This window comes from Alligator mississippiensis, chromosome 5, assembly GCF_030867095.1.
Source record: "Alligator mississippiensis isolate rAllMis1 chromosome 5, rAllMis1, whole genome shotgun sequence".
NCBI classification, from domain to species: Eukaryota; Metazoa; Chordata; order Crocodylia; family Alligatoridae; genus Alligator; species Alligator mississippiensis.
Window position 1 is genome coordinate 99,080,467 of NC_081828.1, and position 24,547 is coordinate 99,105,013.

The 24,547-nt window shown below is 44.1% G+C and overlaps 1 protein-coding gene across 6 annotated transcripts in view; it reads left to right on the forward strand.

Moving 5' to 3' along the window:
* Positions 1-629: 629 nt before the first annotated feature.
* OTULIN (OTU deubiquitinase with linear linkage specificity) overlaps positions 630-24,547 on the forward strand; it is a 47,774-nt gene continuing 23,856 nt past the window's right edge. Inside the window, exons 1-6 of one of the 6 annotated variants that reach the window (XM_059728611.1) lie at positions 832-2,641; positions 4,076-4,306; positions 10,511-10,846; positions 17,742-17,818; positions 18,714-18,808; positions 23,043-23,186. In XM_059728611.1, the coding sequence (XP_059584594.1) occupies positions 2,592-2,641; positions 4,076-4,306; positions 10,511-10,846; positions 17,742-17,818; positions 18,714-18,808; positions 23,043-23,186 (933 nt within the window). In that variant the 5' untranslated portion in view covers positions 832-2,591. Of the gene's footprint in view, positions 2,642-4,075; positions 4,307-8,276; positions 8,378-8,399; positions 8,678-10,510; positions 10,847-17,741; positions 17,819-18,713; positions 18,809-23,042; positions 23,187-24,547 lie in introns of those variants that run through there. The other 5 variants (XM_019483911.2, XM_059728612.1, XM_019483912.2 and 2 more) reach the window with 5 other exon arrangements.

Below are 24,547 nucleotides of genomic sequence, written 5' to 3' on the forward strand. Positions count from 1 at the left end.
CACCAGAGTGACTTGGTGGTTTGATTACCCGTCAATGACTCCCTGTCATCGTAAACCTTGATGTAGCAAAGCCCTGCAGGCCTGATAGCTCATTCTGGCACCACGTTCGTCATTACTGAACTATAACCCAAACCCGTACGCTTGACTATAATCGAAGCAACTGTAACGGAACAAAGGCTCAGCCTGCGTCTCACGTCACTATCTGGGCGACATAAGTAAACAATCTCCTGTAACCAACACGAGTCTGTGCCTGGTTAATTTCACTCCATCCATTAATCACCTGCCTGTTAAGGTAAAAGTTTTACTGCTCCGGTGGGAGTCAGGACACAGCTGTCGGCGGCTGCTCTGATTCTCGACATGGCGTCATGAACAGGATCGGGGAAAATGTGATGGAGGTGGAATTAATTAAGAACTGCCCCTGGTGCAGTGGGGGGTGCCGCGCAGATAACGCGGATGAATTATGGGCGCACATCGCTTATCACCAAGCGGGAGGAGCGGAGACGGTGTGCGTCAGTGGCTACTTCTCCCTCAGAGGAGAAGAGGGAGTTGGAAAGGAGTGGGTAGGCTCCGAGTGGGACAAAGGAAAGATGATTAACGTGCTGCTCCGCGCGGTGTCAGTCCTGCTGCGTGAAAATGCGAATTTAAAAACCCAGTTAGCTACCGTCAGCAAAGCTGCCACGGAGATGGCGGTGCGCCAAAACCCTCCACCGCCACCAGAAAATGGTGCCAAGAAAAAAATGAGCTGCCCGGAGGACCCGGAAAAGAAGGGCGGAGCCACAGAAGAACAGGCGGGACTCCACCCAGCAAGCCCGCCCCCTGAGGTGACGTCGCTCCCAACGGCCCCACCTCCGTACCACAGGGAGGGGGCAACGAGCAGGAATTTATATTCGACCCTCCCACCAGATACAGTAACAACTACAGCAGCCACTCACCCTGTAGCAATAACCAAGCAAGTAACCAACCCGCAGGGTGCAACCACCACCACCACCCTTGATGCCATCAAAGCATGCGTGGAGATTTACGGAGGAGAGGACACCATCACCCTTCGCTGCCTCCTCAACCTGCTCGCTACTCAGCCAGCAGGGAATCTTTGAAGTCAACTTCCACGACTACAAGCCCTTGTGGAGTCAGTAGCTACAAACCCAGCCGGCATATCAAGCCGCCTTACGACATACCCGGTTGGGCACCAAGGGCCAAGACATTCCCAATTCGACTCATGAAAGGAATCGAGACTGCCACCCCAGAGGACACCGGAGGAAAGAGCCATGTTTTGGGTTCCTTCTAAACCACTCCACGCTTACCAAGCAACGGCTACACGTCCTATGAGATGCGGGACAATGACAACTGACACATATACTAGGCTACCAACCTCGACCGATCCCGCCAACCATTCTGGGCCCTGGAGGCACCCACGCCTAGCAGCGCACTCCGGATAACACCGCAGACTGCCCCAACAAACAACTACTCAAAGGGGGAATCTACAAACTATTCCAACCACTACGACATTATGCTCGTAGATGTACAAAAGACAATTTTATTGTTTTTAGTTTTCTTTACTTTAGCAGGCCCAGAACCTGAGACGCGTAGCGACAAGGGACCCAGCCCAGACAGAGAGAGAGAGAAAGTGCCACCGCAGACACCGAAGCCCGGTGTGTGACGTCACCATGATGCCTGGCCGTGGTAACTGGATCTAAACCTTGTTCCACTACAATTCCTGGTGCAGCATTAATAAGTTCTGCCTGTCATAACAAAACTCTCAACGTTCATAAACCTAAAAGGGCCTGGGAAGCCTATGCTTTTTCAGGTAATTGCGCGCGGTTGTTTGCTCCCGCTCCTTTGGAACTGTTGTGGGCTTGCTCAGACGGTTGCTTATATACAACCCTCCCAGCCACACTTTCAGGGATACAATGCTTTTGACCACCGTATCTCTCTGTCCCCTTTGTATGCCAACACCTCTAGGCCGTCTGGTCCAACATTGCTCCGCCGTCGCGGGCGGGGGCAAGTCTGGGGTTCCCTCACTTCAGAGAAAAGAGGTAACCAATTCCTCAACTGGGGACTAGAGGGCATCTTTGCCTGGGGAATAATACCGATGGGCAGGGCCTGAGTGGTTATTGCTCAGCTCGCTGAGCAAGTAGAGTTGCTTGCCAATCATACCGCTGATAGCCTAAATTTAATCAATCATCAGTTACAAGTCACTTCACAAATGACGATACAAAACCGTTTAGCATTAGATGCTCTTTTATTTAAAGAAGGCGGACTTTGTCAGTTTTTAAATCTTTGCCTTGAACATTGTTGTATTGGTATTCCCAATGTGTCCCTTCCTCTAGAACACCAAATCACGTCGATGCGGAAAATTACAGCAAGAACCAACAATGTCGCAGGACTAAAAAAGGGATGGTTAGCCGACCTTTTCGACTGGATGGGATGAGATACATCATCTTGGTTAATGCATTTACTAACCCTGCTTATTACCTTGTGCTTGCCATTAATTGCGATAGCCGTTGTTGTGTGTTTAGGTTGTTGTATCTTACAGCTCATAAAGAAACGACTAATGACGCTTTCTGCTTTTGTATACACCCGCTTGCCATTAGATGACTCCAATGACAACGAGTATGACGACGAGAACGAGCTATAGCCTAAAGTAAGTGGTCACTTGCTGTGCCATGGGCAAGGGGGCATGTCACAACCCAGTTAATCAATGCCCATGCCACTAGCAAGAGATACCATTCAGACCATCCTCATTTTGCACACAGTAGTCAACTAAGGGTTAAAAGAAATCCTTGTCAGAAACTCCTGAAACAAAATCCTGGCGGAGAACTGTATATAATTGGTCAAGAAACAAGCTTAGGCTCCTCGCACGTAACCTCATACGTAACAGGCAGGAAACCTGACCCCCACTACCTTGTAACCTGATAGCACAAAGAACTGCTGCCTTGCCAAAAATTAAAGATTCCACTTAGCAGCCCATCATTGGACACCTCCATTAGACACCTCTGTCTATAAATAGTTTAGCAGCTTCCGCCCAAGTTGGAGAACTCTGGGGAAATCTCTGAGGAGAAACCTGAGCCCATCACCAGAGTGACTTGGTGGTTTGATTACCCGTCAATGACTCCCTGTCATCGTAAACCTTGACGTAGTAAAGCCCTGCAGGCCTGATAGCTCATTCCGGCACCACGTTCGTCATTACTGAACTATAACCCGAACCCGTACGCTTGACTATAATCGAAGCAACTGTAACGGAACAAAGGCTCAGCCTGCGTCTCACGTCACTATCTGGGCGACATAAGTAAACAATCTCCTGTAACCAACACGAGTCTGTGCCTGGTTAATTTCACTCCATCCATTAATCACCTGCCTGTTAAGGTAAAAGTTTTACTGCTCCGGTGGGAGTCAGAAAGCAGCTGCCGGCGGCTGCTCTGATTCTCGACAGGAACAAGAAAGGAAACTGAATAGTAATGTTCTGGTATTTCCGTTGTGCTAGCTGAACAGGTAATTACTAAGTGAAAAATGGTACAGCACAACATTTACACATGGAAAGTTCACAAGTGCAGTAATAAAACAGCACTCTCATGCAATTAATAACACAGCATTAGATTTATTTCAGTCTAATTACATTTAAAAATGTGTGGAAGAATCTGAGCAATTTAAGAACAGAACAGCGCTTTGTCTTGGAAATTTGTGTCTCATGAAAACCAAGTCTGGTAAATAATGGACACAGAACGGGCAGCCATAATCTCTTCCTGAAGTTAGGCTGTAATATAGCAGGGTTTATAAGTGACAATATGGTGCTATATTATTGGTAAGGAAATGTGTGTGTTACTCTGATTTCTAGTAAAAAGAAAAAAGGCCTAAACTTTCTTGCAAATTAAGGCTTACTCATATATTCAGTACTTCAGGTTTGGGCAACTATGACAAGTTCAGCATTCTACCCCATATGCCCATCATCTTTAGAAGCTTGATAGATGCTACATTATTTCTTGGCCCTGAAGACTGTACCCTAAGAAAAGTGTTAACGTTGTGGAAGAAATGGATGGTGACAAATTCTAATGCCAATGAAATATGTTGTTATTGACAGAAACATGGGAAACCATTGCATGCAGGTTAATTGGAGAAGCTGCTGGAACAACCTGCAAGAAGTTAATGGTCAACCTAAAACAATGTTACTACAAGGACTTGGGTCAAACAGCTTTTCAAATCACAAAGGTTTGCATGAGAGCAACCCAAAGACAAGTCCGGAGGAAGCCAACAGACATGAAACCCGGGCAAAGGAGGATGGTGACTATTTTGAAGACTCCTCTGTTTTAAAGTAATTCTTGTCTTTTGTGTTCTTGGCATGTTGCCCTTGAATGTGTGTAGCTTAACATAATATCATGTGAACATCAGCAGCGCTCAATCTTTTGGGCTCAGGCTGGATAAGTGGTGTGGGGCTGGTCCATGGGCTGGCTGAGGCCAGCTTTGCCCTGCTCGCTCTGCTCAGCCCTGATTGGCCCTGTGCCACCGTGTTTAGCTTTATGCTGTCCTGAATGGCTTCATGTACTTAACCTAGAGGATGGGGGCCATTCTCTGTGTGCTGAAGCTCCCCAGGATCTAGAAATCTGACAGCAGGTGACTGGGCATTAGTTTTGCCAGTGCTCCCTCACCACCAGATGTTCAGACCCCGTAGGGAGCCCCGCCAGCCTGTTACCAGATTTGCCCATTACTTTGGGGTGTGCTCATTTATTAGGGATACATTTCTAGGGTCTTGGTAATTCTGTCAATGTGCTGCTTGTGTTACTTGTGTTTCTATATGGAGCTGTATATCTCCCTTCTGCAAGTCCTCACCCCCAATGGAGCTATCTTGCAGGACTCAGTTTCAATGGGGCTGGGTTCCTCCAGTCACCAAATCAGTCATACATACACAAATTAACGTGACATGCCTGATCTGGCCGTGTTGATCAGCATGGACAGGATGACACCTTCATATGCCAAGTATCAGTTCATCAGAGCAACAATAAAATGCAGTCAGACACAAGCGCACAGGTGAACAGAATCCCTCTCAATCCGGCTGGGTGTCCAGCTGACACCCTCATGGGCCAGCATTCAGTTCATTAGGGCACGTCTGAGTCAAACTGGGTCAATCAGCCTGTACAAGCTGATCCCCTTATGTGTTTCAAACTCAGCACGTCCCAATCTTTGGCCTCTTGATGAGCAGACCCCACAGTATTTTTGGGCTTCACACGGATCTTTAGCTTCCTTATTAAAAGAAGGGATCTTTCGCTTCTTCAGGGATCTTTCGCTTCTTTAGTAAAAGAAGCGTTGCTGCAGAGCAAGTGAGGAAGGAGAAAGAGAGAAGGAAAAATGTACCCAGTTACTACCAGTTTGACTATAAAAGTTATTTATTGCTAAGTATATGAAATATATAATGGTACTAATAGTAATAGACATGCAAAGGGAAAACAAACACAAACAATGACAATACTACCCTGGTTTCACTAAGTATTTGGGGAAACTTAGCTCAAGCTTAACTAATACAGTTCAGGTTCAGAAATTTAGGCTTAGAGAGAAAAGAGAGAGAGAGCACGGGGATCTCACCAGTCCAAGGTACTCGAGTCTCAAAGCTGACAGGTAAGGTTTCTAGCACAATCCTTGAAGGGAGACGATCTGTTCTTCCAGTGTCCCAAGAACAACAGCGGGTGGTGTCAGCACATGATTTTTCTTCTTGAAGCACACACACTGCTGCTTTTTACAGAATTTTATACCCTCAGTTCAGCTGCTTCTTAGCATTCTCAATAGTGCAAATCATTGTCTTTTCTATTGACAAGGGGTTATCTGGTTTGGAACATCTCAAGAAATTGATAATCAGGAAACACATAAGATTAGGGAGTAACCAAAATACTTGGGAGCCAGCTTGAAATTCCTATGGATAGCAGATATACTGATGGGATATCTCATGGTTTCTTCAGAAACGATAGCTTGCAGCATCAGGATTTTGGATTTTTACTTGTTGTGCACAAGCCTCAGCTTAGCATGACTTTTCCAGATTTTACTATAGTCTTTTAACAGACTTAAGGCAATTATTGGGGTGTTCATAACCTTTGGGCAGGAGGACTTCCACCAGTCGTCCTGGGAAAAGCATGACAACACCTGTGGTTAGGGCTCCAATGGGCTGGATGCTGTGATGAACCCTTAACCATTGTTCAAATGTCACCCATATCCCCTCTGACTCAGTCTCTTGCCTCAGCATTCCCTAACCCGGCAACCGAGTTTTAGTCAATCAAGTTTAAATAGGCCTCCTATAGTGGGACGGGGGAACGTATGGCCCGAGATGCCTATTAAACTTAGAGGTGTGTCGGGGGGGGGGGGGGGGGAGTCTTTTGTAAATCCAGATTAGAATTGGTCTGATAAATGCTGAGCTGGGTGTGTGTGAACATGGGTTGATTAGCATTTGGAGCACAGATTCCCCATCATGCGGTGCTCCCCTGCTTCTCTGATCCCAGAATTCACTGCAGTCTCTGCTTCAGGCTTTCTGTTCTCCATCTCTCATGTAAATGAATGGTCATCTGGTTCCATCTTGGATGCAAATGAGACCTAGGGCAGTTGTTTCACTCTTGTCACCCTTATCTGGAGGGTCTTAGGTGCGTCTCTCACTGCATCTTAATCAGTTTCGTTTATGTAGAGAAGGGGGGGGGGTGAGTCCTTTGTGAGTCAGACAGGCTATATCCTGTGCCAGGTTTGCCCAAGAACACAGAGCTGAGACATAACAAGCCACATGGCATGGTTTCATGGGCCAGATCTGACCTGTGGGCAGGGGGGTTGAACACTCCTGATATACACAAAAAAAAAAAAAAAAAAGTATGTTTGCTGTTTTCTGAGTGGGGACAGGATGTGTGCATGTCCTGTGTTCATGATGGCATCAGTTAACATGCCAACCACCAGGCCTGATTCCTATGTGACTTCTTAGATAAGTGGGAGAGGCGATTGGCTGTGTTGGCCTGCAGTCATTCCGAAAGCAGTGGAGAACAGCACCTTCATAGGCTATTCCAATAAGATATACGGAGAGTGAATGCAAGCTTTGGTGAAAGCAAGCTCACTTTATCAGATGCCGTGAGAGGACCCGCATGGAGTTCCTTATTCTTCGCTTCTTGCCAGTCCTTTCACAATACCTGGTGAAGTAAGCTTGGGTTTATAGAATAGAATGGGGGTGTGTGTATGTGTGTGTCCACACTATCCAATTGCCCATCAAGAATGAGCGAATGTGGGCGGGGACAGACTCCTGTGACCCATGTCCGCCCCCGCCCCCCCCCCCCCGCCCAATCTCCCATTCCCTGCTGCAGTGGCGGGGGGAGGGGTGGAGTGGGCCCCCGCCCAATGGGGGGGCTGTGGGGGAGGATTAGGCTCAAGGGTGGGGAGAAGCTGGCTCGCTGCAGTGTGGAGCCTGGGCTGACATGGCAGCAGGAGGACGAACAGGCTCAGGGTGACATGGGGGAGGAGGCATGCTCTTCCCCTTCCCACACTGCTGCCAAGTGGGGCCAGGCGTGTTGCTCCTCCCCCCCCCCCAGCTGTGGTGGCCTGCCTTGTCTTCACCCTTGAGTATGCCCCTCCTGCGTTGGGCCTGCTTCTCCCATCCACCTACCGCTACATCAGTTCTGCTGACCATGATGATGGAAGGGGGAAGGCCAGCGCTGGTGGCCTACCCCCCCAATGGCATTAACCCCACTCCCCATCCTTTACTGCCACCTCCAGGGAGCAGGGCAGGGGAACGAGGCCAGTGCAGCTCCGTCCCGTGTCCCTGCCATCATGGCGGTGCTCCACCGCACCGCCATGTCTGGTCCCAGCGTGGCATTCGCACTCTGGTTGGTTGGTTGTCAGCCAATCAGTGCGTGAGTAAAGCATTATGGACAGACAGGCAGGTTAAAGCTTTTATAATATTAGAATGTGTGTGTGTAAAAAATATGACTAGGCTAGTCTGTGAAGGCGCACAGAAGTAGAACCCTCCTCCCCCTCCGCAGTTGGTCTCGCCCAACAGCTTCAGGCTACGGGCCAGGCCGAAGAGTAAGGACAAGTCGGGCCGTAGTTCTATTTTTCTGGTGTGTCTGCTCAGGCGTTCCACTCGGGCGCGGCGGGGAGTAGGGAGGAAAGAAGTCTGCTAAAGCGGTAACTTCGGCGCATGCGCTCTTAGCATAGTGGAGGAGCAGGCAAAGATGACGCTATCTCTGGCTTGCGGCGATTGGCGAGCGGTACTTAATCCGTGTGAAGGGGGAAGGGAAGCGGATGTGTTTCCTGCGCATGCGCGCAGGGTCGGGGGAGGGGCTATGTGGCGGATGTTTACCTTCAAGTCGCGCGGTAGACGGCAGGCCGCAGACACGTCACCAGAGCGCGCGGCGTCGGAGGGAAGCGGGTACGCGGGAGCGCGGGGAGGGGCCGCGCCGGAGTGGCCTCGGTCTTAACTCGTTGCATGCAGGCGGCCTTGACGTCGCGCGCGGGGCGCGTTGCCATGGTGCCCGGGGGCGCGCCAGCGGCGGGGCCTCGCGGCCTGGCGCTGGGCCCGAGCGCCGCCGCTGATCGGCCCCTTCCTCTTCCCCAGGGCTCCTCTCCCGGGCCTGGACCCACGCTCGGCCTTGGCCATGAGAGCCGGCGAGGCGGGGCCGCCCCGAAGCAGCGGCAGCCGGAGGAGCGGGAGGCGGCCCTGGGCGAGTGAGTGAGTGCGGGACGCGACACACGTTCATTGCCCCCCACACACGTGCATATGGACACGTGCGATTTGCGCGTGCACACACGGTCACTGCACATGTCTAGGTGCACACACAAATTGTGCATGCATGCACTTGTATATGCACACGCACCTGTGTATTCATTATATGTGCACGTGCATGCGTGTGGAAGAGGTGTGTGTGTGTGTGTGTGTGTGTTACACACACACACACTTAAGTTAGTCTATAACGTGCAAATCTACCCTGCCTTCTACTTGACTTCAGATTAATTTAGCTGACAACTTATCTCTGGGGTGGTTTAGGCAGGTACCATCCTGCCTTGAGCAAGGAGGTTGGGCTAGGTGACCTTCCAGTTCTTCCCTGTGGTCATGCAAAACCTTGTGTGCTGACATCTTAGTGCTTTGATACTTCTGCAGGTACAAAACACTTGGCAAACATCAGTTCTGCTGTGCCCACGCATAAGTACTTTAAGCCTAATTTAGTCATGGAGGAGCAGAGCTGTGAGGCAATTTAGCCATGGGTGAAAAGGAAGCAAGGATTTCTCAAGTCTTAAGCCTGTCTTGCTGAACTGTGCTACTTTTCAGAGTTTGAAATAAATTGAAACTGAAGGTGTTTGAGGAACAGCAGAACTGTCCAGGCACTGCAAGTGTTAACCCTGAGGAGCCAGCATCAGCTAAGTGTCAGTGCATGTGGGCATGACCAGGCACAGGGTACCCAACTGAAGGGTAATGGTGAAAGTGGAAAAATGTATGATTAGCGAAGGAGTTATAACTTTTTTAATGGGAACACAGCCATTGTTTAATACATATATTTTAACCAATTGTTGCTGTTAAGTGGTGCATGTAACACCTATAGCTTGCAATAACTGGTGATCTTTCTCTGTCAGGTGCAGTTATGTGGAAAATAAAAAGCTTAACTGGTTTCAGGATTGAAAAGCCACTGAAAAATTTCATTATGTAGTGAGTAAAGTTGAGACTATTCAGTATGATAAGAGGAGAATCATGAAAGCAGTGATCTGAAAAGAGCGAAATCAGTGAAGTGTTTTAGTAGTTCACATGATTTCAGGATTGTGTCTGCGGATAAAATGTCTGAAAATTAAGGAAAAAATGGTCTTAGAGAAAGTGCTGGAAGGCTATTCTTTGGAGTTATTTTTGGCTGGACTGAAAGCAATAGAACAGTGGTATTTAAATTATAGTTGTGTTTGGACTGCTGTCTAGTAGAACACTTCCATTAGTTGCAATACAGAAATGGTATACAGGGGATGTTTATTATTGGAGAGTGTAGGTATGTAAGAGAGGATCATTAAGCTAAGAAATGGTCATTTGGATAGCAACATTTAAAATTTTGTTAGGAAAATAGGCTATAATGGCAGCTGGTGATCTTTTTAAGGTTGTGGCTGGATTGACCCAGTTCATGTCAAAGGCAGGTAGAAGGGTAGTTGCAGCCATCCCTGCTGCTTTTCTCCACAGGGACATGGGGAAGGCCCTGACTGTTGCACATTGCCGGCAGAGCCTGACCCATGCCTGGAGGTCAGATCAAAAGGTTCCACAGGTAGGATCTATCCTGCAGGTTCTAGGTTACCAAACTGTGGTCTAAAGGGAAGAACTATGCATTGGCAAGGTGCTGGGCTAGTCCTGTGTTCTTATTACAGTGGCTTTTTGCTAAGTTTGTTTAAAATGATTGACTGTCATTACACTGACAGTATGTGTGTGATTATTTTGTGTATCACAATACCACAACTTTAGTGAAAATACTCCAGGGAAGAAATGCATGCTTTTACTGATTTTCTGTGAAACTTACATATTGATGTATTTCTTCAGTCAGGATAGACTGGAACAGAAGACAAGCAAACCCAATGGCTCTTCTGCCAACGTGGAAGAGAGACAGAAGAAAGTGACTACTATATTCTGCTTGACAAAAAATGAAAAAGAATTTTATGTTCCAAGTGATGAATCTTGCTCAGCAAGTGTAGCCACACGCCAGAAACAGAAGCGTGCAGTGGAAATCAAAGAAGAATGTACACATAAAAGTCACAGAAGAATTTCTCAGACAGATGACATGAAGGCATTTCTGACCCACCAAGCTGTTTGTGAAAACTGTGAAGTGAACTTGCCTGGGTTTAGCAACTCTTCAGCTATGGAGTCAACTGTAGATAAGTGAGTTTTTATCATATTAGCTTTGTTGTGATTTACAATACTAATGTCTTGTTAATAAAATGAGCATAACTGCTGAATGGAGTACTAGAGCTGCTTAAATAATTGATGTTTATTACTTCTGTATAGGATACTTGTTGAATGTTTTAATTTCTTGAGGTTGAGGGGATGTGTCCACAGCTCATTAATATCTTTTGGGTAGGTAGACCATGTGTCATTCGCTTCACTAATCTAAGAGAGAGGCTTGAAGTTTGAAGCCCTTTGAGACTGAATCCATTGACAGATGTAGAAATAGGTAGTACTCTTAATCAGGGAGCCAGTTTTATAAACACAGAATGCTAAGATTAAGGATTTCTTTTATAATCTTTAAAATGTTTATCATCTGCTGCAAAAGGCTGGTCTGAAAATCCTATAAAAAGCTCTTTGTCTGAAATAGGTAGAAGGACCACAAGCATCTGTGTCTATGGTTAAACATAAGGTACAACTCTTTTAACAAGTATCACTTTTTTTAAGAACCTGGAGTTATCAAAGGCCTTAGGCGTGCAGGAATCCTGTATTTATGTATTAATGTATTAAAAGGACATTGCAAACAATTAAAACGACGCACATTTGAGTAAGAATGGCTATGCTTTCCTGTTCCCTTACAGTGTTTGGAGAAGTGGAAGAGGAAGAAAGTGCTGTATTTTACTTTCAGTCTATTGTTGGTTTATTTATCATTCAAAATTCAGTGAATACAAAAATCATTTTCTCACTATCTTTCTTAGGGTACACATCAGAAAACTTCTTTTTTCTTTGTAAATAGATAAAGTGAATTAATGTAAATACTGGCTGCTAGTTTTCATGTTTACATGAATTTGCTGTTTAAGTAGTTAATTTAAAACTGAAAGCATTGTTTTCCTAATGAGTTAGCAAAGTAAATGCACCTTTGTGTGCGCTCCAGCTGGTACCAAAGTAATACCGAACCCTATTAACTACTTATAGGCTGATTTCAAAGCACCCACATAACAGTACTGTTGAGTTAAATTGGTTCAAAAAACATTTATCAAATTGCTGGAATTTCTACATGTAACTGTCTTATTCCCTAAAATTGTTATGTAATTCTTATGTATTCTTGCCTAATTAGCAGGGCTGTGCGAAGCTTTGGTCCCTGATTCGATTCAGCCAACGAAAATCAGGTCGACTCTCCGAATCCAAATTGAATCGGGGGACGCTTTAATCTTCGTGAATTGAATCGGAATCCTCCGAACGAATTTGGAGAAATTTAGGAAAGATTCGGCAATTTGGATGTAGGCACATTAAATGTTTTTTCTACATAACTCAAGGTACCAGGCAGCTGGTGAATGCTCTGATGGTGGGGTGGATGGAGCGTCCCACAGGAGTGTGGGGGGCTCCCCATTGCGGTTGGCAGCAGACCTGGAAGTGGACCAGAAGCACTTCCGGGTTCACCAGGGAGTGTGCAGGGGGGGCTTCCTTAGTGCCCCCTGGGCTCAGCACCTGGTGCCTTCTGGGTTTGGGGGGGTCCCCTGTGCTTGGTGGTGGACCTGGAGGTGGACTGGAAGTACTTCTGATCTACTTCCAGGTTCGCCACCAGGCATGTGGGGAGGGGGCCCGTGCTCCTATGGGACGCTCCATCTGCCCCAGCATCGCAGCATTCACAAGCCACACCTGGTAGGTACCTCAAGGTATGTAGAAAAAACATTTAAAGCTGTGTCTGTGGCCGAATTGCTGATTCAGTCAATCAGCATCAAACCTTCAGATTTGGATTTGGTCAAATTGAATTGGGGACCATGATCCGAATCAACAAATTGAATTACTGTCCTTGTTTCGGGCTTAATCCGAATCGAATATGGCCCATTTCACGCGACCCTACTTATTAGCCAACATCTAACAAGGTGATGGAGTAATTATTCTAAATTAAAATTTCACATTATCTTTTTGTATAGAATGTTTAACTTAATCACTTCTCAGCCATTTGTAGGCTAAGATCAAGTGTATTACCTTAGAAGAACTTGATTTACCGTGATTACTCTAATACAAGATGAGTTTCCCCTCATTGGCATGGGGGGGAAAACGCCCCTCGTCTTATAACTGCATACTAGGAACTCTTACTAAATATATTGTCTACCCTTAAACTGCTGCCAAAATCAGTGTGTACCCAGCGATGGAAACTGACTAAAAAGTTGATTAAATGCAGCCAACCATGAGTGTGACTCTCTAAAACATAGGGCCCATATTGGGCAGATATACTGATGGAAACCTACCGTAAGGATAGGTAAGTGCAACTCATCTGAGTAGGTCCATTAAGCTCAGTCCCTCTCACTGCTAACACTTTTTTGTCATGGTAAGCCATGACATTGCTTACCTATATTTCCTCTGTTGGCCCCTCTCTCAGCCTTGCACACATGATTAGTGTGGCCCCACCCTCTATGAGGTAAAGCTGAACCAGGTTGCCCTGCACCTCATTGGCACATACATTTTTGGAGCATCCCAGAACTCATCACTGAACACCCAGTTCCAGTCATGAATGGGGGCTAATTACCACGTGGATCCTTTGAGGTGGAAGGGGCGGTGATATATGGGGTATACACACATACTGAATAGTGCTGAGCTGTGGGGTCACTGTGGAGGGTAGTGCCACACGAATCATGTGCACCAGGCTGAGAGAGGGTGCAACAGAGATTTTGGGAGAACTGTACCTAATGTTATGGGTTAATATGGTTTGAAATGTTGTTCACTCTTGTTAGGCCCAGCACATTGAACTGTATGGCAAATCATGAGCTTTTTGGCTTTGGGTTAATACCATGCAAGGTTTATACTAGATGTAAGCAGGTGCTGAAGTGCTGCTCAAAATTGTATTTATGAAACACCTGTGCTAAAACTTACAGCAGTTTCAAAAAAAGGTAACACAAATCAATTCTGACTGAACTAAGCCTTGTGGTACGTTATATGCAAATTGCAACATCCCTGTTTAATTTCAAGGTTGTTTTCAAATTTGCTCTTCGCTTCTGTGCTGTCATGGAGGGCAGGTTCTGACAGTGAGGGGTGGGCGAAGGGCCTGCCAGGGGAAAAAGTTTGTGGGGGGGTGGTGGGTGGAAACAAAGGGCCAGCTTATCCCCCATATATTTTCCATATATAGAATCTAGTTATTGTGTGGGGGCAGTGGTGGGGGGTGAGGGTTGTCTTATAATCAGGGCCGCCTTCTATTGGAGTGCGTATGGTAATTTACAGGATCAAACACTGAACAGCTTGGAAAAATAATGTACTAAATGCTATATCATAACTTACCTTTATGCTTTTGCACCAGTTGTTTCAGTGGACTGGAAATGAGGCAACCCTTCAGTATTTAATTTTTGTCTTGTTAGACTAGGAGTTGCTACTAGAATATCTATTGAATACCTGTCAAAATCTGGCAATGAACAGCTGTGCTCATCTTTTTATAATCCTTTAAAAATTATTCATTTGCCTATGGTGGGCAAAATACGGCCCGTGGGCCGGATGTGGCCCATCAGGCCATTCTATCCGGCTCGTGGGGCCCCCAAAACAGAAAATTATATTTATCTGTTCTGGCTGCCTTTCATGTGGCCCTCGAAAGCTTGCCCAAACTCAATAAGTGGCCCTCCATCCGAAATAATTGCCTGCCCCTGATATAGACAGTAAAAGTTGGGAAACTGAGCCGTGGGCTTTGGAAACATGGGAGTGGGACTGTGCTCTGCCCTGGTGTATTTCTTTGAAATAACATTTTTTTCAGGTGCTTTAGTCAGTGCTGTATGCCAGAGCCCTGTGGATGTGGAGTGTCAAGGGCGGGTCTCCACTGCCTTTCCTCTTCTGTCTGCCCGAGTTTTCATGGGATCTGAGTTTTGCTGCCATTTGCCTCCCCCACCCTGCTCTCTCCCCACTGATTCAGTGGCAGGGAAAAGAGGAAACAAGCTTGTCTTATGGGCTCTGGAGCTTCATGAAAGATGCGTTTCCAGCCAGAGCTCATGTTGACACACCAGTGACCTCAGAGCTTTCACATGGCACTGGAACCTAGCAGCTGAGTGCTGCTGCTTATCCCTGCTATAAGGGATTCCTATGGCTGAATTAATTTGTTGGGGCAAGGTTGTGAAAGTGGCTGCACTCATATCCTGTGCTCTGGAGCTGGTATGTCTGCATGGGTGAATGCTGCTGTTACTCCTATCCTCCGTTCCCCTGTTGCTGAGTACAGAAGCATTGACCTGTGCTGACATGCTGTTAATGGGCTGCTCACACTGACTTTGCAGGCCGCATCTGGGCCGCAGGCCAAATATTGAGTACCGCTGTCCTAGAAGAATCTTAGCGGAGTTCTCTCAAATAAAAAACACTTATTAATAAGGTGAGAAAAAAAATTGCAAAGGTCAATTAACTTAGACCCAAGTACTGTATGTAATTAGGTGACCTTCCAGTCATAGAAAGTTTCAAGGCTTAGTAAAGGCTAAACTGAAAATTGTATCTCTGCTTGCATGAAGATACAAGCTTGCTGGCCTGATCTCCTTTACTGGTAGCTATGCCTAATACTTTTTTTTTTCCTTTGTAGAATGATATTTCTCTGAAGAAAACCTTATAACTATGCCATAATGCAGTGTGATAAGGCTATATTATTTTACCATTAGTAATAAAAAAAAAAAATGTTTTTTCCAGATTATTGTTGTGTTTGCAGATGATACCAAGATGGAAAGGTTTTGCATGCACTTTGGAAAATATAATTGGAATTCAAAGTGTTGTTGATAAATAAGGGAAACGTAGCATGAGTGGCCAGGCAGCAGTGTTACAAGGAGGAATCTAGGGATTATAATATATAATGAACTCACAAAACTCATGAATGTTACACATTGCAAAATCCAAGCCCATGCTGTGAGGATATTTATGATGCTTCTGTTTTATGCCATATTCTTGTTTGAGTATCACATATGATATCATACTCCTGTTGGTATATTTATGTCTGTCTATATGGATGTTTAGAAAATAAAACCTGTGAAGAAAGATTGAAAGGATTGGATTTTTTTCAGTTAAGGGAATAGAAGACTGATGGATGAAAAGAAGTTGTAAACTATGTAAAAGATGATGGAAGAAACAAAGCTTATAAATTGTTCTCTGCATGGGTGAGAACAAGAAGTAGTGGTTTTAAATTGAAACGAGTGTAAATTTAGTAGAAAAACATTCTAATTCCCAAGTAATTAAGACTGGAATTAGTTACCTGGGGAGCTTGTAGATGAAGTAATCTTCATTAGAAGCTTTGTAGAGCAAGACAGACATAAGTCTTTTGGGAATGATTTGTGTATAGTTTAATCCTGTTTTAGGGCTAAGAGAGGGACTTCCCTAGGTCCCTTCCATCTCTTTCTTATGATTAGGCAGGAAAACTGCTCTAGAACTCTGATAGCAACAGTAAGACATTTTTGGCTTCTTGTTATGGCATGGGTGAAGGCCAGTGAGAAAAAAAGATAACTTATTTTTGCAAACAAGTTCAGAAATCATTTTATAAGATAAGTAGGCATGGATGTGAATTAAAATAAAATGTGAAGCCATAAGTAACAATGTGGTTCACATTTTGGTTTACCAGGGTGTATCCACTTATCACCTAATCACAGTAATTTATTTGTTATTCCTTTTATTTTTCTAGCTTTCAGCTGCCTGTCTTGTCTCCTTTGTGTAAATTCTTTGTATCAGGAACATTAGGTTGGTTTCTGTTTGAGTACCGATCATGTTGTTGACCTTATTGTCTACTAATAAATAATAGACAGATAGGCTAGAATTGTTGTTAAACTTAATATGCATGTACAAGTCTTGTGAATTTCTTCCTTCTCCTGAAATGGGTACATGCTAGTTTTGGAGTGAGTGAAATGTTGATATTCCATTTACTATTAAAAAAACCCCAAAAAACAAAAGAACAAAACCAAATAAATAGATTATGTACTTGATGGTAACTTTTTAATGAAATATTAAAACTAAGAATTGTGTAGGTTGGCTTACATATTCTTTCAAAATCTGATTCTGATAGGTATTCAGCATTATTACATAGTATCATTTTAAAATGTCTTTTTCCTTTAAATTTCCAGACACTAAAATAATTATGGTTTATGAGCTCCTGCTTAGCCTGAATGCATACTAAGGCATCTACTAGATATTTTACAGCTGACATTTAACCCCATTGGAGCCTTTATATAGTGTTATGGTAAATTCAGGAGTTTTTGGTTTAAGATATATTTTATGATGCTTGTTCTAATAAAAATGGAATTTATTGTACCACTCCTTTCAGTCTCCGTTGGGGTTGACACCAGCGCAGGGTATATGCTTGTGCAGTGATCTATTGTAGGCATGGATGACAGACCAGAGGGGAGAGTGTTTAAAATAAATAACACCCCCCCCATCTGCTTATAATATCATATATATTATACAATTTATATTATAATAATAATACCATATGATATAATATAGGCAGACAAGGTTCTTTCGGTAAATGTGATGTCTTTTATTAAACTAAATTGTTGGAAAAATTGTTCTTTTAAAAGCTTGCGGGCACAAACATCCTTCTTAAGGCATATATCCACCCACCCATCCTTTTCTTCTCTGGTCTGTTTCTGTAATGAATCACTGCAGTACCGTATACTTTATCGCTGCACTAATGTGTGTGTATGTTTATATATGCATATGTATATATATGATTATTAATAACTGATTTTTTTCCCAGGGCATCAAGATTATTCATGCTTTGTTTCCTCATTTTAAAAATGCATAGATGTGGATCACAGGAGGACATTGAATTCTCTTGTAATATTTTTGAGGGAATTATGATTAAGTAGCTTTATACAGTGGTAAATGGAGTAAATTTCAATAGCAGTACGATTTGTGGTATTACATGAACTGTATGTCAATGTTGTTGCAGTGAGGAGGACATGTATCGTGATGCAGAAGAAATAGAGAGAGAAAAAGTATTACTTGTTTGTGAGAGAGGCTCCACAGGTACATATGACTTTCATTTATGGCATTTCACACAACAGAATAGCTTATAATACTGTTAGTTTATATAGCTTTGTTTCCTTCATCCCCAAAGATTTTGCTGCTCAAATGTATACATGCATTGTAGATGCATCTCACAGTGGAGTACAGCACAATTTTTTTTTTTCATCCTAAATTCTGTTTCATATTGAATCATGTTTCAGATGACCCAGTCTACCTAGTCTTTTTTCTTCAAAGTTCTTTTGACCTGATAGAAAGTTGCTATTTGTATATTATGCAGGTACCTTTTGTGTAAAAATGTAACATTTTAGCAAATACTACTAACCAGTTGACAATATGAAAGGGTCTGTCATTGGGAGTCCCTCAGGAGTGCCCTTGCTTCAGTGCCTATGATCTGAAAGGAAGCCACTGGAATTCCCATGAAGTTTTGTGTTCTTCACCTCTTCTGGGGAAGCTAATTTTTCCCATCTTTCTTGCTTGCTTTCCATCATGCTTAACATGCCCTGTGTAAATATGGAGTGTCTTGTGTGTGTCTCTGTAATTTAACTGCTGAAGTGAAGAGAAAAAGCTTTCCTGCTGCCTTTTTTGACTGCTGAAGTGGTGGGAGAGCCAACTGGTCTTTTCCTTCTGCTGCTTTTTGGGGTCATGGGGCATCTTCTTCACCACCATCATATCTTCTCCTTGCACACTGATTTCTGGAGGGTTTTTTTTCCTGTCAAATACTAACAGAAGATATGTTAGCTAGGCAATATGCTACAGTCAGCTGCTTTTAAATCGGTAACTATTTTCAACTAAACTAGAATTTCTTGAAGTACTAGATATAACCACTACATAATTGAGTTGTTTCATAGTTCCTCTTTGATCACATGTGATATGCGCATTATATTAATCTCAACAGAAAATAAGCTAAGTGTTGCACCTGAAATGGATATCGTGGAGTACTGCCAAAAAGAATGGAGAGGAAATACACCAGTGGCAAAACTTATGAAAAAGGTATAATAACTTGTTTTTCTTTGTAAGGTTTTTTTGGTAGTTTCTGCAGAATAGATACTTGCCAGATTTTGGCCTTAATGGGTTTTATGGCTTTTCTTTTTCTTATATTAATTTTAAGGTGCAGAGTGTTTCAAACAGAAATACAGTAGCAGAAGGTAGAAGTAGTAAGTTAGGTGGGGTTGTTTAATTAGTCCCTGCAACATCCATTTGAAATTCTTTTTAATAGAATATATGAATAAACATCTATATGCGAACATCTTTGCAATTTACTGTTACCCAGAATACCCATATTTCACATTCCAGGGCTGAAAAGAAACAAAGCCAAATCTTTACTTCAGTTGCAAGTGTATCACCTGAATAGGGAGGACACAAAATCCAGGATTTAGGGGCTCTTTAGGTAAACAAAGGAGAAAGACGGACATCTTCAGCATAGAAAATTATACTTTAACCATGCATTTTCTGTTAAGCAGAACTTTTATGTATTTGAAGAGAGGGGAAGTATTTATATGTTAAAATCCATCTGTGCAAATACAGTTCTTCCCCTGGGGTTAAGGGAGAGAGAGAGCTATGGGTGTTTCTTTACTTCTGGTAGGTGCTCATAAAACAGTGATGCAGGCAGCATTAGAACATAGAGAACTTCTTTATCTTAAATCTCTTGTTCTTAATCTCTACCTATTTTGTTTGTATGGGGTCATACACAAGAAGGAATTTTTAAAATGGGTTTTAAGAGCCTTTTTGCTTACTTTTAGCATTGTTAATGACTTTGCAGGGGGCTTGAAGTATTCTTGGGCTATATTCTAGTTTTGAAACTTCTTTCAAGGTAAGAAAGCAGAATTTGACCTATGGACTTTGTGGCTTGATGGACTGCAGTTCAGGCACTGTCATAGGGGACACAAAATAAAGCAGAATGTGTTTATTAGGCATCTTGTTTCAGAGAAATTGTTCTTCTGCTGCCCATGAGTGCAGTGTTGATGTTGACTGGACATATGGCAGAATTTTTTGGAAAAACTACCAAAACTTAGGGGTTCACTGATAAAGATTTTTTTTGGCTGATACTGATGGCCAATTATTAACCAGCCATATTAGCCAATGCCAATCCAATAGCCAATAGGCAGCAAAGCAGCTTGGAGAATAGCGTCCTGCTGGTAAGTCTGTGGGAGGAAAGGGATGTGGGGGAGGGGGCAGATCTAGGCCCCCATGGGGAGGGAGGGAGGGAGTGGGGCTGGGGCAGGGGCAGGCGCTGCCTAGCCAGGGTGGGACAGGGTGTGGGACTGAGTGGCTCCTTGCCATTGTGCACACCCCTGAGGGAGGCATGGGGGGCATGTGCCCTCCAGATTTCTGCACTAGGGAAGGCAGGTTGCCCACTGCTGGCTTAGGGCCAAGGGCTACACCAACCTCTTCCCAGCAAAGGGGCTGGGAGGGAGAGCTATGAGGTGGACTACAGTCACCCCCAAATTCGCTGTAGCTTTGCCTCACAGTGCTGCTGCTGTCCTACCCCTTCCTGCCCCAAGTGCACTCCCGGCCCAATCCCCACTGGGAAGAGGCTGATGCAGCCCACCCTCGCCCCACGCACTACTCTGCCCCCCTCCAATGCCTTCCCTGGTGGTGCATTCAGCAGTGGGGAGCTACCCCGTCCCCCGCCCCCCATTCCCCCTGGATGAGCCACTCGCAGCTCTGCCCTGCACCCTGCTCCAGCTGTGCAGCACCAGCCCCTGCTCCATTCCCTCCCTCATTGTGGGGGCAGATCACTGCCCCCACAGTGAGGTAGGGAGTGGGGCTGAGGCAGGTGCTGCCCAGCCAGGTTGGAGCAGGCGCGGGATGGAGCCATGGCATGTCTAGGGGGTAGGGGAGTGACTCCCACCACTGTGAACACTCTGGGAAGGCATGTGGAGGGGTCATGTTCGCCTGGATCTGCGCGGGGTGGGCTGTGGCTCTCGGGCTGAGCCAGGCCGTGCACAGGGTGGGTGGCGGCAGTTCTGGGAGGGGGGCTATGGCCCAAATTTTGCAACCCCCCCTCCCCCACCCTCCATAGCCCATCCTCGTGTCACCACCTGCCCCGAGCACAGCCCTAGCCCAAACTCTGCCCCCTCTCCCACACACTGAGAAGAGCCTGGCACAGCCCTGGCCCCAGCCTGCAGCAGCATGCACAGGCATTTATCGCCTGCATTAGGCCAATTTCCGATACAGTCAATTTTCTTTATATTGTTGTCGATCCGATATCGGTGCACTTCTAGTAACAAAGAATGTTTTTGTAGGGTTGAACTGTTTTTACCTGTGATGGCTAAGGAAATATAACCAAAACCCCCTTGCTTTTGCATATCTTTTCTTGAACAACTTGTAGAGTTGGGAGAGTTGCTAGACAAGTTTTTTGGGCACCATGTGTGAATGGTATCCTTTTAAGCTCATTTGCATTTGTTAGTTTTCCTTAATTGTGCACTTGCCTGTTTTAAAATTGTCTTCTGCAATCAAAATTACTCTTTGTATGGAGGTAAAGGGTTGTGGTGGTGTTATGTGACTTGAGTATATCTATTCAGTAGAAATAAAAATGGCCTGCTTAGGAGTATCCAGGACTTATCCTGGACAACTCCTATCAGCACAGTTCTCAGCACTGTTATAGATCAGTAACAACTACTAGAACTTTTGTACTCATGGACAACACATTCTCCACCTTGTTTTGACCATCCGCATTATTTTCGGTCAAAGTGTGTTAGATCATATTCTTGTTTGGGAGACCTTTGTAAAGAGTTAGGAAGGAAGGAGATCTCTTGCTGTGGATTTTGCGTGTAGGGATGATAGCAGGGTAAATAGTATATTTAAAAATGCAGAGGAAAATGGAGATACTGTAGTATTATTATTATTATGTAGTTTTTTTGTTTTGTATGAATTTTAGAGGAAATGCATTTTCAGCAGTTCAAATTAAGCCATTTTAATTGAATATTGTAAATACTGAAAACAACAGTGCAGTGTTAGTACAAGCTTCTCTGTTGTGTGCTACTAATGAGTCATATATTGGACCACTGACATGTTCGCTTAAAGGCGTGATGGGATCTGATCCACGATGCTGGTAATCATGTAATCCTGCTATGTCTCATGTAAATGGAAAGATGTGATTTTTGGCATCAGGGTTCAGATCCCCAATTATACCATATTGCCCTGGATTGTCAACTTAAAAGCCAGATGCCCACAATCAACTGACTGTTAGCTGGGGCCAGGGACCAAGTTGGGGTCTAGAACTGGCCCCAGCCAACAATCAGCTGATTGGTAAAATCCCAGCTCAGGGGCTTACGTAGTTTTTACAAGTCCTGACGTATGGGGATCAGAGAGATTCTCCCTTATCCCAGGCTCCTGTTGCCGTTGCAACTTTAAAAAAAGATCATACATGCAGCTGGGCTGCACAAGCAGTTCTCTGACATTGAGTGCATGGAGATATCCTTAGGATCATGGTAGCACCCCCATCTTCCTCTGGGGCTTGAGCAGAGGTCCAGGGTCCTGGTTCTGCCCCCACCTGTGTGTCCCAGACCCTGGGGCTATACCAAGCTGGATCTTGACACTTAGTTGAACAGTGGGATCTGTCATAGACCAGTCTCAACCAGCTATATGTTTAGTTTAAGTCATGATACAAACAAGCCACAAAGTTGCTCCATGTTATATGTGGAATAACTTTGAGGCTTGTTTACTGTATTATCATGCCTTAAATTGATTTGAATGTGTGTCCAGGTTGCTCTTTAAGGTGCAGTTAACTTTTAAATTAATGTGTGTCAGGGGCCTTGGCGAGGACACCAACAGTTTGTAGAAGGCTATTTTAGGTTCATTCTCCATGTTTTGATTAACATGTCAGTTATGATAGTTATATGCCTTTTAATTTACTTAGCATCTATAGATGTCTTGTGATACCGATCTTCAGAGGGCTAGGGTTCAGACCAAGCAGTCTCACCAGTCAGCGTGAGCTTTCTGTTAAGCTTTTGTTTTTGATGTATAAAAATTATGTGTTACAGCTATTGAGCAGAACAGAACTGTGTATTGTGTTTCTTTTGCATAACTTGTCCTTATACATTTGTTTCAGAAGTATTTGACTATTTTATGTGGAGTAGTGGAACAAAATGTATTGTCTCTTTTAAATGGCTCTAAAATTTTGTCTCTTGATACAGACATGTGCATTGGAATGAACGAGAAAATGTTTTTGTGTTTATTTGCATAATCAATTTGGGGTTTTTTTTTGTTTTGTTTTTAATAGGGATATGAAGCAGTTTCTCAGAAATTTGCCTGTATAAGGAGAGTAAGAGGTGATAACTATTGTGCTCTCAGAGCAACGCTATTCCAGGCACTGAGCCAAGCTACTGAACAGCCTAACTGGCTCCATTCAGAGGACTTAATGCTGGTATGCTTCATGCTTACAATAGATCTTCTGCTCAAGAGAAAATACAATTTCTTACTTTTGGATAATGCATACTATATTATATGAGCACTGCTCTCTTTCAGTTTTAAAGATTGGAGGGAAGGGGGAAATTGGGGCATAGAAGAAGAGATCTGTAAGGTATCTTTGCTCCAAAGGCTAACACCTGGGCCACAAACTGTCCGTCCATCTTGACCTGTTCTTTCTACACTTTATTTTAGTGTCTGTAGTATGGCAGTCAGTATTTGGAAATGAGTTAGATTTACTGGAGAATTCAAGGAAGTGAATCTATAGAAGTGTTTGTAATTTTAAAAAATGTGCACTTCCATTGCCCAACCTTGACAGTTTATGACAATTTATAAACAATTATCATAATTGAACATTTGCTTTGAAACTGTAGTCTTTTGGTAATGGGAATTATGGGAAAGGTTGAGTCCCTGCTTAGCAGCTTTGTTATTTATTTACCTACAATGCTAAGTTCTCTTCACCACATCAGGTAAGTGGTATATTAGTGAAGCTTATGTCAAAAATGATATTGTTCTACTTGTGTGAATTGCCAGACATCTGCATTTTTTGCTTCACCAGCAGGAAATTATCTCCTCGAAAAGAAGGGTTGTCTGCTGAAAGTTGTTCAAATTCTTCAGCCTGATACATCAGGTTCAGAACTTGTGACAAATGATTAATTGTCTATGAAGTTGGGTCAGTACTATCCTGTGGTGCTTGATTGTGAACTTAGCTATATTACCATATTTTCTTGAATACTACACACCCCCAAATAATGTGAACACCCTTTTTTTGGAAGGCAGAATGAATTGAGAGTGTTAGTTTTATTTTTAGTCTTGGCCAAAAGCTGACCTCTTGGTTGGGGTAGAGTTTGCTCTTCAACTCGCATACTTTCACTCTCCTGCTCAGACAAAAGCTAGAGTTCTAACCTTCTCACAACCATGGCCCTATAGGCAGCAGCTTTGGCTGCTTAGCCAAAACCTACTACCAATTTGGCAGCAGCTGAGAGGGGATTATAATGTATCTCTTTATGTTGAAGTGTGGACTCCTGCTGCTCCTTGGTGACTGGTAGAGAAGTGAGGGAAACTCCCTAGACTTCCATTCTGGCACAGAAACAAGCTGCCCTGCTTCAGTCACATACCCTAGTGTTGCAGGACTAACTTCTGGTGGGGAAAGTTGCCTATGGTATGTAAGTTAACATGGTATTTGCTAGTTGGGCAGGTTTTTTTTACCACTGGATTATATCTCCAGTAGTGACAAGACAACTAGAAGGGACTTTTTTTAAGTATTTTCTCTACTGATGACTCAACACACATCATCTGGAAGCAGAAAATTCTGTATTA